General features: G+C 44.0%; 1 protein-coding gene across 2 annotated transcripts in view; it reads right to left on the minus strand.

Moving 5' to 3' along the window:
• epha4l (eph receptor A4, like) overlaps nucleotides 1-17,975 on the minus strand; it is a 53,800-nt gene that overhangs the window by 29,949 nt on the left and 5,876 nt on the right. For both annotated transcript variants that reach the window (XM_041045813.1, XM_041045812.1), the window contains exon 4: nucleotides 607-762. In XM_041045813.1, coding sequence (XP_040901747.1) covers nucleotides 607-762 — 156 coding nt within the window. The remainder of the gene's footprint in view (nucleotides 1-606; nucleotides 763-17,975) is intronic.

Here is a 17,975-nt window from a genome sequence, read left to right on the forward strand (position 1 = left end):
ACATCTCCAGCTTTCCATCTGCCCTTGTTTTCCCACCTTTTTCATCACCTCCCAGTGTCTCCGCAAACATTTTATCTCTATTTGTCTTTCTCCATTGTTCTCACCCTACTCTGCTGTTTTGCAATCTCACTGTTGAAAACTAAATGTGGGATGCTGCGATTTAATACCCTTATTAGCTCTATGTCACCATGACTGATCACTAAGTACCACCTGGATTCAAAAGACACCTATTAAACTAGCAGCCTCCTGCTTTACGTGTGCGCAGAAAGACAATCTCTCTCTGTGTGTGTGAGGGGATAAGTGAGGTTGGCATTGCGTGAGAGAGAGATAAGAGAGAGAGAGAGAGAGAGAGAGAGAGAGAGAGAGAGAGAGAGAGAGAGAGAGAGAGAGAGAGAGAGAGAGAGAGAATCCGTGACCATGTTCAGATGAAGGCGATCACTGTGTGTATGTTAAAGGTTTTTTTAATACTGCGTTACAAAGTAACAGTATCTACAGGAATATGCTCAGCAAGATAGATTAAGCTGTTTACATATCATAGCCCATCATGGCTCGCTGCTAATACAGCTGTATGTCATGTATGTCTGTGCAACATGTGGGTGTACTTACGGGTACAGGGCATGGATGCCGGATCTGTTTCAGAGCGAAAGTATCCCTTGTCGCAGACACAGGAGGTGGATCCCTCCCTGACTGAGTAACTGTGGAGCGGACACTTGGAACAGGAGCCATCAGTGGCCAGTGCGCGGAAGTAACCAATCTTACAGGCTGAAAGAGAACAAGGACACAGAGGAGGGCAGGTTGGGTTAGATGTGACATTGACAGGCAACATGAGCTGCGCATTGCTTTAACCTGAAATACAAGTCTATCATGTAAAGCATTTTTATAGCAGAGAGGAAAGGCTGAGTCTGCAGTCGCACTAGTGGCTTTGAAAGCATATACACAGCTAAATGCTAACGACAGCATGCTGACAACGATGCTGATGTTTAGCATGTGTAATGTTTTACCATCTTAGAGAGATAATGTGCTTACATTTGCTAATTACAGCTGAGACTGATGGGAATGTCATTTGTTTTGCAGGTCTTGTAAACAAAAGTAGTTCAGAGACCGACATCTCCATCTCTAATAAAAACCCCTGGAGATCAATTTAGAAGATACATCCAGAGTAAATATTACAAATGAAGTTCATAAAACCTATATATATAATATGTCCAAGGTTTTGGTAATAAGGGGATGGTGCCATAGCATTGCACTTGACTTCAAATAGTTGTTTTCCAATGGAACAGAAGAAAAAAAACACTGTCATCTTGCCCCAATTCCCCCAATTAACAACCAGAAAACAATATGTTGCCCAGAGGCTTCTTCTTCTCTCCTCAATCCTTCCTTCCTTTGTCTTCATTTTCCATCTTCAGAGCTTTCTCCCCTTTCTCCTTTCTCAAGAACCTGCGTTCCATTATCAAAAACAACAGAACACAAGCAAAGGGCACTATTTCCTCTGACAAAAACAGAAGATCAAATAACTACTGCTTGTCTTTCTCACAAATTCAAGCTATGCTCTATTGGCAAGACTTGGAGCCACAATGAAACCAGAGCCATTGGCATTTCAGACCATTTAACAAACAAATGCCACCACACTCGGCACACCAGGAGCTCTGTCACTCTCACAAGACTGTTTTCACTCTGCGGGATCTTACGCACACTCACACACACCTTACACACACACCTCAGTCTGAAATGGTAACCTAAGTGAAACTTTTCCTACTTTTGGCGACAGTGCTCTCCTTTCTTTTGAGTGACAGTTTGATTGGACGGCTCGTCTTTCAAGGAGTTTCTCCCTCGTCTATCCATTTCTGTAATTGCCGGGGAAGCCTAACAGGGTTATATTTCACCCCCTGAGCGCTGAACCAGAAGAATAGGACAAAAGAACAATTCTCTGAGAGGTGCGGCACAGACAGTCACAACACCGATTGGACCAAATAACCTGTCAGTCAATGATGCTGCCGTGTGCTTGGCAGTGGGCAGCAAATGGCATTGAAGCCAGAGGGTCGGTGGTTGGGGTTTTGGTAGAGTGGGCGGTGTGTGTATGTGTGTGTGTGTCTCTGTCTGTCTTGTTATGATGTAAAAAGACCAATTGGAGACAGATGGATAAATTCATACCCAATATAAATCAGATAATTACACACTTATAGTCTGTAGGGGTAAAGCCTTACATGCACACACATACACACACATTGAGAATGGCTATCTTTACAAGCACATACACAACCCAGATCTAAAAGTGCATTTGAAAGGGATGGATTTCAATGCCACAGTCATAAATACATCAGGGGATCCTACACACAAAAGAACAGTCACATAAACAAACTCCCACATGTGTTCACCACACCAAAAATCAAATCAGCGCCTATCCACATACACCGCAGCGAGGAGGAAGTCCGTCCTCCAACATAAACACACATTCCACCAACCATGCAACATGCTCACACGTACAAATAGCGAAGGAAATCCACAAACCCCCTAAAATACCGGGAAATCCCTCTCATGGAGGTGTAATAAAGTCAGCCTCTTTGCCCCGCAGCATCTCCTCTGTAGCAGCTGGATTAGCGTTGCATGGCGTTAACCGAGCCGGGCTAGCTGCTACCTGCTGAGCCATTCTTTGCCTGTTCCCACTCAGTCAATCAGGGCTAAATCCCTGCCGCTTCACTCGGTAACGCTAAGCTAAGGGCCTCTTTGATTGTAGCCTGCAGGGGTGCGTGAAGCCCCCCGTTTCTTTTCTTCACAGTTACAAAAAAAGAGGAGAGATTAGTCGGGAGGTGCTTCGCGTTATCTCTCTATCTTTAAAGCAATCTTTCAGTGCCCAATCTCATCACAGAAGGACACTGGGATTTGTGGGTATTGTTTAAGAGGTTGTGACCGCTTCAGGTGACAAAACACAAAGTTGCTGTGAGGGTTTGTACATGTGCGTTGACCAGGAAAGTGTCCAGAGTTGAGAGTGGGGTCAACCAGCTGTTTGAGATGATTCCCTCTTGCTAAAAGCTTGAGGGAGAGTTAATTGAGTCCCATGCTTCACAGCCTTTGGGCCTGAGCCTCTTGAAAGAGACACAGTCTAAAAGCAGGCTACTTCAGACCATGCACGGTTGATGAGTTTTTTGCTCGTCAATTATTAAGCTGTCCCAGGTTGACCTCAGCGTCCCCACCAACTGTCCCAGAATTCTTTGCACAACTCCAAATCCACGTATGCAATAGACAGGTTCTGGTATCTTGATCTGTGGTCTGAAACTCTGCATTTCCGAAATTGTGTTTGAAAATGTGATGTCAACATATGAGGACTTGTTTATAGCAGTGACTGCCTCGTAGGAAGGAACCGTTGAGGGAAAAGAGAGGTCGATATCCAAGTAAAGCTGGGGAATTTGCTTCCTATTAGCAGTGTGAGTGTGTGTGTGAGTGAAGAGACCGCAATAGTGGGTGGTCCAAGAGACCGTGGCTTCAGAGAGGAATCTCCCTTAAGACTCGCTGGATTTATCACTGTCCGGGCCAGCCGTGGCAAACCCACACACAAACGCAAATACAGACACACATGAACACATATGTATTTAGTTTTTATGGGATCTGAGCTGAGAAGCCCTCATCATATCCTCTCACACTGCTCTCTAAAGTCTAACCCTGTTTTACTACACCATCTTTTTTAAACTGTCTCTTTTTTTTTGCCCCATCACTCTTTAGCTCTCTTATATTATTTTTTCTCAGTCTCTTTCGCCCTCTATCTCTGTCTCCCACTCTCCTAGGCTTTCTCTCGGCAGGCCTTCTTTCAGACAGAGAGGGGTTTGTCAGGTGCCAAATCCCTGAGCTGGGAGATCAAAGGCAGACAAAGAGACTGGTGACTTACTGTTCTATTCTGGAAAGGCAAAAAATGGAATCCCTCATAGACTGGGACATCGCATTCTTCCCCCTTTTCTCCCCCAGCAGCTCTTTCACTCATTCAATCCTCTCCTCTGGCTTTAGTCCTTTTTCCCTTTTGTCAGTCTTTCCCCCGCCCCATCCACATCCCAGTTGTCTCTAAGCTAAAGCACGTTTGGAGGAAAGGGAGCAACAAGGGTGGAGGGAGAGGGTTGTGGGAGTTAATGAGTAGTTTTGTCCGTGTGGTGGAGATTTTGCTGGCTGAATTGGTTGCACCGCATGAGGGGAGGGGAAATCTGGAACTTCTGTTCAAGACAAAACCGTGAACGCAGCTTCTGCAAAAAATAGGAGTGCACAAAAGCTAATGATACAATGATAGCTACCCACACACGAGTCAACTAAAACCCAGCTAGGTTTTCCTCTGAGTGATAACAACCTACACACCAGGCTTTGAACAACCATGGATGCTCCCCACACTGCCAAATAAAACCACATCTACCCACACACCCACCCACTGCAACCCACCTTGAGTGACCCGCATGCAAAGCCTGATAGGCAAGCTATTCTGCAGCCTACACAACAAAGTATCTAATACACTGGGGACTGCAAGCATGAGAGCAAACTTGCGATACAACAGCCATCCAAATACCCCAGGAATATAACACCCAGCACACGGCACACAATAACTAGGCCTGCCCAGGCAGAACAATTGCCTCTCTTGTAATCAAAAAAAGAGAGTTAAGTTCAAACTATGGCATTTTCTCTCCTTTCAAGACTGTGCTTTATCTTCTTTAGGTGATGAAAACTCGGTCACTCTTTTTTAGTCATAACAGACAGTGACCGCTCTTCAGAAGAAAAGTTAGAGGCGTCCTCACAAAGCCGCTCTTTCACAAAACTGAGAGATCAGCTTTCAGGACCTGAGGGCAAGGAGAGTCTCGCCTTCTTCTGCGCCTTGAGGAGCCAGCAATCTCTATTTAACCTGCCTTACTGCCATATCCCTCTGCTTTTGTGTCTCTTCTATCTCTTTTTTTCTTTTTTTTTCTTTTTTTTCCCTGTGGAAAGCAGTTCATTGCTCAGGTAAGACTCTTGTTAGAAAGGACTGCTATTCTAACAGTGCTTTGTTTACCCTCTGGCTGCAGTCCCAAGCTGGATTAAAAAAAAAAAACACACACACATAAAGTATTGGATGTATGTCCTGTCTATTCCCCCACAGACACAAATATAGATAATAAAAGACACCATACACACCAATACACCTGAGCCACTGGCATATTAGCAGGGATAACTAGCTGCTGACCATTAACATCTGTCACTGGAACAGCAGGAGAGTGGAGCAGGTTAACTCATTAATTCCGTCACTGGGGGTTATTAATTAAGTCCGGCCCTGACGGCGACACACAGCCACACGGCCAGCGAAACCCATCAGTATGATGGATGAGGGACACACGGCCACCGAAACTGATCACCATGATTGATGACATACACTCGACACACATCTTGACCTGGACCTGAAAAAGGTCCCATACTAGTGGTACCATCCTTTAAAATGCAAAACCAAAAAAGCTGGCTAGTGAAATCTGGGTTGACACCCTCAACAGTGTTAATGAAGCTTAAGAACAAAAAACAGGGAGTCTAACAATGTTAATAACACACAAGCTAACCTTTCAGACAATCACTGCAGCTTTTCTAACAGTGGCCAGTACCAGGGAGTGCAAGAGTTGCCAGCAGTTTATCTGTCAAATGCTGGATGATTTATAACTGTATTTTTAGCAAAACCAATTCATCACACATGAGCCACCCAGGACGCTGCCCTAATTAAAATGTCTGTACCAGCACAAGCTAAAAGAACCAGGCGAGCAAAATGTTAAAGTTACAACAAAACAAAAACAGACTCTGAAAGCCAAAAAATTGTTATATTCAGTAACATTTTGAAACTGTCAAATACAACCAACTGTTCATTTGTGGTTCTTTTTTTTTTTTCATTTTGATCTAAATTCAGCACTAGAGTGCAACCTAAAATGTGCAAATTTGCACCATTTTACATGTTCAGAAATGATTTCTTGCAGTGTCTACATACAGTGTGAGAGTGTATAAAACCTAAAAGTTTTTTAGCCTAATAACTAGGGTTCTGTTAATGTACAGTCCAAACAAATCATTTCCTGCTCCAACATAGAGCCATTTTTTGTTAAGGGTGTACTGTGGTGCCACCTATATTGTTGCCATTTGGATTGCATAACTGAAAAAATTGAAATATTGTTCTGAAGACTTCCTGCAAACCAAGACCTCCGCGTTCTTATTGACACGTAGGCCTCAACTTCCTCCCTAATTCCTCTAACTTGGCCTTAAGAAGGAATATTAGTACAATGGTTATATCGCAAAAATCTAAAGTATTCCACCCAGCCACTTCAGAATGGACAAAGACCGCTCCTTAAAAAATGAGACACAGCGTACTGAAGGTGACGGTAAGGAAAAGAAAGAGACATAAAAAGAAAGTACACAGAGAGTGAGTACTGAGGGCAAAGTGCACAGAGAGGAGACGTATTTGGGATTTCAGAGTGGACACGGAGGAGAGCAGGGAGATGGACAGAACAGAGAGAGGTACAGACAGCAAACAGAGCCATCTTTGTTTAGTGAAACACTGTTTGACTTGGCTATGTTGGGTGGGGGCCACTCAGATTCCACTTTTGCACCCATGCCAGATCCACAAGGGTGGCACCACCCAAAGCCGGGCATAGCGCCAACCCACTAAGGACCTTTTGTGACCTAAGATTCACACAGCAGGTGGGTAATGGACTATAATTCAAGGCAAACAAGACAGAGATACATACACAAACAGAGGCTTACACACCTGTGCACACCTGCACACTCTCGGCTATTCACACAAAGCCCTTTAAAGGCCCTCTGGACTACACAGAGGCACGTTGCAATACCACGCATGCATGCAAATGCACACAAAGACACATACACACATCCACCAAACAGGCTTTGTGTAAACATGGGGACAGGAGCCTAGCAGGGACGATGGGGAGTAAATAGCCTCAGTCAAGGTATTGTCTTGGTCCAATTTCCCCAAAGTCTCCAAGGCCTTGAGTCTCATGTTGGGCGTGTGTGTGTCTGTATATGTGAGTGTTAGAAGGCAGCGTACCTAGCATGTTTTCCTGACATTGTTTACAATGAAAAGAGCCGCATTTCAATTCAATAATGAAAAAAAAAAAGGCAGAGAGGTGGGGGAATATGCTAATGCTGTTGTGCGAGGGGACACTCACATGGGCACACACCACTAAACAATTGGGAGAACTAAACCATTCTACCCGCAGTGAGCCAAGGAGAATGGGGCAGGAAAAGGGAGGATGTGTGAGGAGAACACACACAAACACACACTAAGAATAGGTGAAGAGGAAGAGGAAGCGATAGGGAGGCAGTCTCAATGGGGCCTCATGCAATTCTGTAAACAAGTGTAAACCACGTGTCGAGCTGTAACACAAATACATAACAAATCACTGCAAACCACCACAATGCAGCATTCACAATGCACACTTTTGTTAACTTATTATGAGTTAATTGCACTTTAAATCATTCTTGTCTAGCGTGCATTGCATGGGATTTGGTTTTTGCAGTAATGTATCCTGAAAGCTGTCCCTGCCAGGTTTTTATGTCTGCATTACAAGGGGTAGAATGTACTAAGCTCATTTGAGTGATATATCTCATTAGAACTACAAAATAAAGAAGATCCCCACTTTATATTATTAATATCACCCAGTGTTAATTCCCATTTGGTTATTTTATCTAAAAACTGTTTCTGAATTGAAAATCAGAAAAAAAAACTTCTGTGATCCATGTATAAAATGTTTGTTAAGACTTTCATACAAAACAAGTATCAGTGACGAATATTTTAATAAAACTGATTAAATATTAGTGATTGCATCAGTAAATATCAAATATATCAATATATTATTTTTACACGCTTTTATGGATCAGTGCCTGTATTTCTATTGTCATGCTGGCTCACTTAATTACAGTATGACTAGTTAGAGACACTGGGTCTTTTGAGCTCAATATCAGTTTCATTATTTCCATCTTTGCTGATCTGCTTTCCACAGGCGTGTAATCTCAGGTGGCTATGATGGTACTGGAAAATGGGGAGTCTGACATCATTACCACAGAGCCATATCACATACACCTTAAAGCCAAAATAAAACCTTTACCTCCATATCATGTAGCCTGGTATTCAGGTGAATAAGAAAAGCAAAATGGGAAACCAATCCCTTGCAGTAGGGGACTTTCAAGACAAACAACCCTAATATGTAATTATGAACATCTATTATGTGGTCACTTGGATATGATCAAATATGATGCCATAATGATAAATTCACCCCCAAAAAATATTTACATCAGCCATTTAGATGGCTCTACTACACCCCTGGTGTAAATCAGATTAAATACACGTGACATACGGAGACGTTGAATCAGCGTGCACACTCATCTGTCAACACTTAAAAGTCCAGAAACACAAGTACAAAACTTTAATTACCTAGTTATGTGTAGTCTCAGGGGCAAGTTTAACATCAACCTTGTCAGTTTCTCAGAAGCGTCTTGTTGGGTTATGAGGGAGGGTTGGAAAGGGTCGACTTACGGGTGAAAATGAAGGTATTTTTAGGTTGTTTGTTTAGGTAATCTACTTGTAGCTCCCAGACGACAGCCTGTCTGGGGCCTCAAAACACCTTCTATTGTGCATGTGTGTGTGCATGAGGGTGTGTGTCCCTGAGAAACCCATGCACACCATTGTGTCTCTGTATTGTTGTACGTCTAAATGCAGTTATATGTGCTGTGTGTGTGAGCTCTGGCAGGGTACATAAAAACTTTCCTGGGTCACTAACTCTTCAACAGCTCATGTCAGCCCAAAGACAGTCTGCTGGTCTCCACTGTGGCTGTCACTGTTTTAACCTTTGACCTCTCCTGGTGTCACTCAGGCCTCACTCGCCCCAGACCACTTTCCCCTTCTCTTTCTCTCTCTCTCTCAAAACAAGATCGAGGTCACTGTTGTCGTGGAAGTGATACCCCCTTGAAACTGTGTCAGCTCCTTTTCGCATGGTATGGCTTTGCATGATGTGTGTGCGTTCCTAATATAGCAGCACGTACGTGTGTCCACAGACTTTGTTGCGCGGTGTATGTGTTGCCCTCCCTAACCCCAGGCTAGTTGAACCTGGCCTTGCAGGGGGGCCACGGGGTGTGTAACCAGACCCTGGGGTTAATGGCTGCTGCTTAGACAGGGTTACTCTGCTAATGTGTAACGTTTTAGCCTTTAGCTTTGATGTGAGGACAGACACACAGGCACAGTGATGACGGGAAGAGGCAAACAAAAGGGCTGTGAGATTCAAATGCACAGCGATCTTTGAAGTAAGTGTGTGGGCACCGCTGGAAGAGGGCCAGTTTCTGCGTTATGTTTTGTGTTTCTTGGACTCACAGGCTTCTTTCACTCAAAGTATGTGCACTGCTCTCTTCCTGCCTTTTCTGTTATCTCTCCTTATCTTTATGGCTTCTTTCACCACTTAGGCTGATGCTCCACATTTGGCAGCTTTGTCAGTGATGTGAGGAGCTCCAACGCCCTGCAGAGCTGCCAAAAATGTGTCCGTGACTTCCTTTATTCTCCTGCTTAACACTGCCAATGTTGTATTTGTACACACCAAACAAAAAGGATCTATATCACACCCACAGATTGTTCCTTTTCCATTTAACTTCTTTAAAAGTTATATTCTGTAGGTAACCTCTGCTATCAGCAGTTTTTCAAAGGGCCTAAATCTTCAGTGGAGGATAGCTCTGATGAAGCAGTTCAAAGTGAGGCGAACCTGCTGTACTATACACACAGGTAGTGATATTGACGGTAATATCAACTGCGGCTGTCGAAGGTCATGACACAACCACACTAGGCTTGTTCAAAGACCGATTGCCGTCTGTACCCATAACCCCCCACTTCACCTTTCACATCTCCAGCCGTTTATCAGGGCCACTAGACAGGAGTCAATTCATCTTTCTCTCTCCTTTACTCTACACACACTGCCTCTGTTACACACATCCACGCCTCCGTTTCGTTTCAACCCAGACCTTTTCTGTGTATCTCTGTCCTGTTTTTCTCTGTTTTCTCTCTGCTCCTCTTTCTCCTTCCCCTCACATTCCTCTGCTCCGTGCTGTGAGCCTTCAAGGGACTGCTTTTTTTTTCCCCCTTCCACCTCTTCCAGCAGTATTTGACAGCTTGCTGCGGATCAGGAAGGATCAAGGTTTCTAATCCCAAAGACGTGCCCAAGCATGGACACACCTCTGCCTTTGGCTGGAGACCTGCAGCTTCGGATTCCCCAGTGCTGTGAGACTTCCACATCCCTAAATTACATTTCAGCCCTCCTGCGGAGAGGTTACACCTCGCAGGCAACCCCGCGGTGTGTTTGATACACGTGTAGTTTTGCATGTCGGTGCGCATACACATGTAGTCGCAGCAAGAGGTCAGCCACCTGATCTCAAAGTTCTGGGCTGAAACCAAGGATAGGTGTAAGGAGAAGTGTCAAGTGATTCCCAATGTACAAAACCAGCTTTTTAAGATATGTTTTGAGAAATACACTTTCTTGCTGAGACATCTGATATCACTCTCATGTCTGTGTACTTAATATGAAGCTTCAACTCTCAGTTAATTAGCTTATCTTAAAATAAAGACTGGATAGAAGGGGAATGGGGATTTTTGGACCAGATTATTTCTTGACTGGAGGCAATGGCTCCATGGAGTAACATACTACTGTAAGCAGACACACTGTTAAAATGTAATAGAAACACCTTGATAAGCTAATGACACTTTGTGGCCTAAATTTCAGTACTGTGGATACGTCTAAATACCACAATAACACAAAACCCATGCATACATTTGCAACTTTTATTTGTTCCAATCAGAAACAAAAACTGTGCCACAGTTGTAGAATTCATTCTGTTGAATTCAATTAACTCAGAAACTAAAAGTGAACAAATTTCAACATATATTTTCAGTTTTCTACAAATCATAAACTCAAGGTCCGACCCTCCATCAGCAGCACAAATAACAGAATTTTAAGCTCTGTGATCGAATGGTTCTTACCTAAATGCACTTCAGAAGAAGAAGAACAACAACAACAAACCAGCTGTTTTCAAATGCAGTTGTTCATCTTTTCTGGTGATTAATCAGCCTGGCAGGTTGGAAAGCCTTGGACATGCCCCAAACTCATTTATACTACCCTAGGTGCCTGAAATACTTCCTCCCACTTTGCAGCTCTATTGCACTGACAGATGTTCACAAAACTATGTTTCCTTGCAACAACCTGTATGTATTCCTCGTTCTTCTTTCATACAATTAATACATGCTAAGTGTGTGTGTCTGTGTGTGTGTGTTTTTTTTTTTTTAGGGAGAATGAGCCAGTATGACATTTCCTCCACCAGTGTGATTAGAAAAGGGGAATCTCAGCTCATTAAAATGGACACGGCGTCCAGTCTCAGGGCCAATCAGATTACAGAGCAGCCCTTTATTGCAAGGCTTTTTGTCATAACCCCTAACTGATTGCAACGGAGCAGCCTTTGATTTGGCCACTGAACTCTGCGCCCCCGGAGAAAACGGATGACGACAAAAGACCACCTACTATTGGCCCGGCAGGACGGAGGGAGCTTAGAGATAGAAATCAGCAGGAGAAAGAGAGAGGGAGAGATAAAACATTTTCAAGGTGTTTGCAATCAGCCTCCCATTGTCAGACAGTGAGGGAGAGTTGGCCGTCCATCTGGAGAGCTGCTGGGTTGCTTTGTCTCCAGGCGCAGATAGCGCTACGCGATTGCAACGTTAATAGAAGTTTATGATACAACATGTGATATGCCTGCTGCGACAGATGCACAGAATAAATATAGGACAGATAATGGTTCAGACGCACACATACTCTTTGTCTGCCCACACACACACACTCACACACTCACACAATCCTCGCGATCAGTAACACATTGCCCCAGATCAAAGGGATTTCCGTGCAATGGTGAACCGATGGATGAAGTGTAGAAAAAGCACGGTTGCCAGACTGGAACTAAATCTCTTTCCACTTCACTTCCCCCCGTGTTTTTTGTCTCTTTTTCACTCTCTCTACCTCCCTCCCTGCCTCCTCGTCCCCATCTCCTCCACTCTTCTTGGCGAGAGAGGTCTCTTCTCCCTCTCTTTCAGCACAAAGAAGGTGGCAGAGGCCCTCTTTCTCTTTCACTGCCTCTCTCTCTGAAACAGTCCACCCATGCCCACTTGATCGCTGTCCACTTCTCTCTCCCTAGCCGTCTTTCTCTGCCTATACATCCATCCATCTCTCTTTACAAATCCGGCCTCTTCTCTCCGTCTGTCAACTGAGGGAGAAAACAGGGGTTTTGAAGGAAGAGGGGGAAGAAATTTTTAAAATGAGTGAAAGAGAGGGGCAAGAGAGCAAGAGGGAGAGTGTGCAGGAGTGCAGGAGAAAATGGAGGGAGAAGAAGGGAAACAGCCGGAGAAATGGGGGAACGGCAGGGATGGATAGAGGGAGAGGGAAGAGGGGGTGAAAGGACTGCAGGGTTGTGCTGGTAGAGAGCTGGGGTATTGATTCAGGGCCTTTTGACATGCTAATTTGCTTGCTGACTGCTTTAATCGCTCCCTCTTCCCATCGCGGGCTTCAAAGAGAGGATGCTTTTCAAAAAGATGAGGGTAGAGTAGAGAAGAGGAGAGGACAGGAGAAAGAGAAATGTTATCATCCCTTTAAACCTCCTTTTAACAATTCCTCAGCATATATGTTGCTGATGCCAGGTGACAACCATGTTAGCTGTACTGTAAGAACATCCATCTTAACACATCATGTAAACTGCCCTCACTCCACATTACCTGCTAACAGTTGTCCATAAATATACACTTTTTATTAATCTGCATAGCATACCATTTAGCAAGTGGTGTCATTGCTGTCCAATGATAACTGGCATCTCCGGTTTTTGTGATTTTGAATTTTTAAGATGAACTGAAGAACCAAGTGTTTCTTCATGGACTTAAAGCTAAACATGTAAATATTTTAGCTTTTAAAAGTTGACATTTTGGAGATACATGGTTGCAACAGTATATGAAATTTATGGACCCAATGATTTTGTTTTTTAAGACATGCAGCGATGGAGTCTGCAAGTCTGGAACTGTGGAAAACAGAATTTAATATTTACTTTTTTTCCTCCAAGATATTCCTGGACTTGTCTCATCAGGCTCAACATTTCTTCCCAGCTCTGTAGCTCCTTCAGCACTGTCTAACAAGAGTGTCCATCTACAGCAAACTCTAAAATGTTACCAAATTTAGTCAGCACACTGGCATCTTTGAGTGTACTTCATTTTGTTCTATTTCCAAAGTGAATAAACTACAAAATCTGAAGTTGTTATGTAGAATGGGGCTCAGGACACAGCTTGATTTTTATTCCCTTTTTGAAAAACTAAAACCAGCTATTATTTTGCCTATTCAGTTTGAGATCATTCACCATCTAAATCAGCCAGTTTCAGGCTTTTAAATGACACCTGTTGCTATTTAACTCCACATGAAACTAGTGAAATGATCTCACCCCAGTGACAGTTCTCACTGTTAAAAAACAAAACTAAATACAATACAAAGGAGAGCATATTTGCTGGCACCCCATGCTATGAGGCATACGGTGTCTTGTTTGCTTAAACAGAATCTGCTAGCATTTTAGTGGGCTGAATATAAAACCTTTCCAGGCTAACACACTATTTTGAGTTATATCCGGTACTGAAACCTTATTTTAAACAAAACATTTCAGGCTGCAATAATTCTACTTATTTCAAATGTGGTTTGACATACTTCTGGCACTTTCTTTAAAACCAGTGTCACTTCTTTGAAACAAGGCAAAACAAGGCACGTCGTTCCAGTAAAATAAAAATGTGACTTTCATAGGAAAAAATGAGCTGTTAAAACCCAATAGGATGTAAATGACTTAAAGATGGGTATTCATGGCAGTGCATTTGTACACACTGTGGTGTAGCTCTGGGTGCTGTGAGAGCACTACAGCCATCAGCTGGGTCATGCTCAATCACCGGTGGCTTCCTGCCCTAAACAGGGCACAGCGAGGAGAAAGACAGAGGTGATGAGTGTTGAGACCTGCAAAGGGAACAAACACTGAGGCAGGACAGCAGCCCGAGCAGGAAAAACATTTCAGCACCTCAGCTAATGACGGCTGAATTACCACCAGCCCCAGTTACCCCCACCCCCTCCCGCCTCCATCTAGTCAAGGGAAGTGTTGAGTGGTCCTTTTTTTCATCATTTGAGGAGCTAAACAAGAACAGAATATTTTTAAAAAATGCTTTAAGCAATTATTTCAGCAGGAAGGGGAGGGTAGCGGAGGATTGCTCATGAGACATTTTGTCCTTCCTTTCTGTATCTGTTGTTCTTTCCTGCTCTCCGATGGTAATAGATTCCTCGTCTCTATTCAGCAGCACAAAATGAGCCTCTCTGGTGGCAGGGAGAGTGATGAGTACATTCACCTCTATTCTGCTGCGCTCTGCTCAGCTCTGAGTGTGTGTCTGTGTGTGTGTACTAACGCATACTAAAACTTGTGTGTGTGCATCTGCTGTACATATTTATGAATGTGCCTGTGTACTTGAGTCTATTACTTAACATGGCCTTTCGTTTTTTTTTTTTTTACATGTGCATACATGTCTGCACATGTGAGTGTACATGCACATACTGGTTCCTGTCACCTAAGACATCCCTCTCTGCATGTGTCTTGATTTTACTGAAGATGCAAATACTTAGTTTGTGTGTATGCAGGAAAAGAAGAAGGAGGAAAATAGAGGAGGGAGAGGAAGTGTCAGGGACTGATTCTGTGTATTTAAAGCCATCAGGGACCGGCGGGCTAAATAGAATTACGTGGTGAATTTAGAATGATGCTCCCAAGCGCATATTTAACACTGTCAACAGAGGGAGAGAGAGAATGGGAGACCTAGATACACACGCACACAATGAGTGCAGCACAGGAGAGAAACTTCATCCCTAAAACCTCTTAATCTAATACCAATAAGAGTTTCCAGTTCAGCAAAGACTGCTGGGAATACAGGGGGGTCTCAGGTGAGAAAATACTCCGATCACACACTGACATCACAATCAGGCCCTAAGCAGTTATCCACAAGCACACACACCTACACACACAGACACACACACACTCACACGTAAAAAGGATTTGAGCTTTGCACACAGTGGTGGAAATGAAGGTTAAGTTGAGGGAAGTTATGAATTGTGGTTTCTGATACATTTTATGTTACATAACTAAAAGCAGCGAGAAGCAGAAGATAAAATGTGCAAGAGTCACAGGATATTCATTTAAATTTAAAAAGTAAACAAAAACGTAAAAGGTAGGGGATTCAAATACTGTTAACTTCAATGTTAACTTAATTCCTTTTTTGGAGGCAATGTTAGCTACCATTAAAATGTGTGTGTGTGTGTGTGTGTGTGTGTGTGTGTGTGTGTGTGTGTGTGTGTGTGTGTGTATTGATCAGTGGTGACAATGGGCTGCAGGGGGCCAGTTCACAGCTCAACCATGAACTAACATTCTGCAGAGTCAAAAGCGTCTGTCACCTTCACGCCTCAGTCCAGTCATATCCTCAACTTACACTCACACCAACATATACATCTTGAAGGCAAAACACACACAGGAACACAACTTGAAATCTGCTGATTTTCCTGAAAGCACACATCATTGCTCTGCGGAGGCAAAACTGCTGTCAGAGCAAACCATCGTTCAAAAGTTTCTCTCACTCGGCAAGAAAAAAAACAGTTAAGGTAATTATCATTTCCCCATTATGGCAGACATAGTTCTCACTAATCTCTCCCTGCCACTGCCTCATCAGCACCCCTCCAACAGTAGGGACCCCCTCACCAGATGAAGAGCGAGGGGACACTCTGACCCCCACCCTTCCTCACCACGCTTAGGGGGGAAGGTAGTTAACAGGGAAAGGGATCCCAAAGGCAAACAGACAGTTCCCTCTCCTTAGATCAGGGGGCCCCTTGGCCCTGAGTGCCCCGGTTGCCCCTCTTGCCTTGGCCCAGAGTGTACACCCTATCCACCCTTGGCCTACCTCGAGTACAGACACACACACACACACCCCCGCCACAGCTGTCAAAACCCTGATATCTTAATCAATCCTGGATCCACGACCCTGTCACACGCAGCAGTAAGATGGATGCAGAAGGGGATGACCCCTGACCTCTGCCAGGGGTGGAGAATACAACTCCTATGTGCCCCATCAACCCCCACTCTACCCCCCCAACATCACCAGCCTCAGTCGGCTCCGCTGCTACCCCAAACAATGATGGAGGAGAGCCCATTCATCCTGGGCTGGGAACCAGGGGCCAAGGTGCCCTTGTAACCCCGCACGTACATAAGACAAGCACGAACACACAAGAATGCGAACACACACTCTCACACACACAAATGGGCTCGTGTGCACCATAGAAAACCTTCAAAAAGAAATGTTTTAAACCAACTCAAACCATACAGAGAGAGCAACAGGCTGTTACACTTTCATACAACTTTGTTTAATATGTCAGAAAAAAAAAAATATTAACACAAACACCAAACCCCACAACTCTCCCTTGATATCCACCACCCCTCCCCTCAAAAACCAGCTCCTATGTCGCTTGGTCAACATGGTCACATAGCCGTGGAGCCCCTCTCCCATAGAGCCTGTCACACTAAGGAATATTAACCAGCTCATCAGTGCACTTGAAGACTGACAGTGGCCAGCACCTTTTAACCCTCCGGTCACTGGAGTGGGCTCACACCAATGCTTTGGGCTGCCATGAAGCATCAAATCCAATGCATGTTATCCAGTGTCCAACTGGAAGTGAAATGTTGAACTTTTTAAAGTGTAATTGGAGCTTAAAATGAATGGACTGGGTTTATTGGCACTGTAAACTTAAACAAAGCAAAGCAGATGCAGTGATATGTGAACTAAATGGATATATTGGCTTGAAAAACAATATTACCATCTCAGAGGCTGGCAGACACTACGAGACTGCATTAGTCATATGAAATCAACGGTTCCAGATCCTTTATTGCCTTCTTTGGAGGTTAACAGCGATTTATCTTAACTGGAATTAAACAGCAAAGATAAGGAGTCTATTTCAATGTTGCAGGCAAATTAAAGTTATGATATACAGTATGAGATCAGGGTTTAAACAAGATGTTATTTTAGTAAACTGCACGACAGAAAGCAACTCCAGGGGAGCTTTACCTAAAGTCTGTAACTGACTGCCTTCTGGTCTCCTTCACTCAACCCTCCATTTCTCTGTTTCTTTGAAGCCAACCCTGGGGACAGAAACCTGGCTGCAGCCATCTGAGCCCAGCGACAGAGAAGATGGGCGACGTTCCAGCAGAATTCTTAAAGCTCAAATGATACTTTTTACACACACACACAAACCCATCTGTGACCAGTTGTACCCCTTTGCCTCCCCCACCCCCAAGCAGCCAGTAGTACTCTTAAATCACCAGGCCTGTTTGTCATGCAATTAGTCCTCCAAGATAAAGGCTCCCTTGTAAATTAGGAGAGGTGTAGTGGTCCATCCCCCTGTTAATCACCCGAGCCCAGCCTCTGACCCCTCACTGCTGTGGCCCCCTGCTTTTTGTGTGTGAAGGGTGGTGTATACCAATCAACCGCTGTGGCAGAATAAGCATCCGCTCGTCTGGCCAGCTGACAACTGTGCCTTGGCTTGGCAAAATGCTGCATGCAATCCACAAAACAGCTGCTGAATACTACTGGATGCTACCCATAATATAGTGCTCCATACCATCAACTACAATATACTGTGTGCAATGAAACAAGCAAGTCAAATTAGGGGAGAGTCTATCAAAAATGCCACTTATCATAAGCTTGAAACCTCTGAAAGCAGAAATTCGGAAAGATCTATTGGCAGGTTTTGCTGGCATTTCTAGGCCATGTTTTGAATTCACCAACATGCTGAAGCCTCTACCATGTTCCTGATTTAAAAAATGTGGAAGGAGACACTCTGCACTGACCTTAAAACCTCATCAAACAG

Source organism: Toxotes jaculatrix, chromosome 9 (genome assembly GCF_017976425.1).
Source record: "Toxotes jaculatrix isolate fToxJac2 chromosome 9, fToxJac2.pri, whole genome shotgun sequence".
Lineage (NCBI taxonomy): Eukaryota > Metazoa > Chordata > Actinopteri > Toxotidae > Toxotes > Toxotes jaculatrix.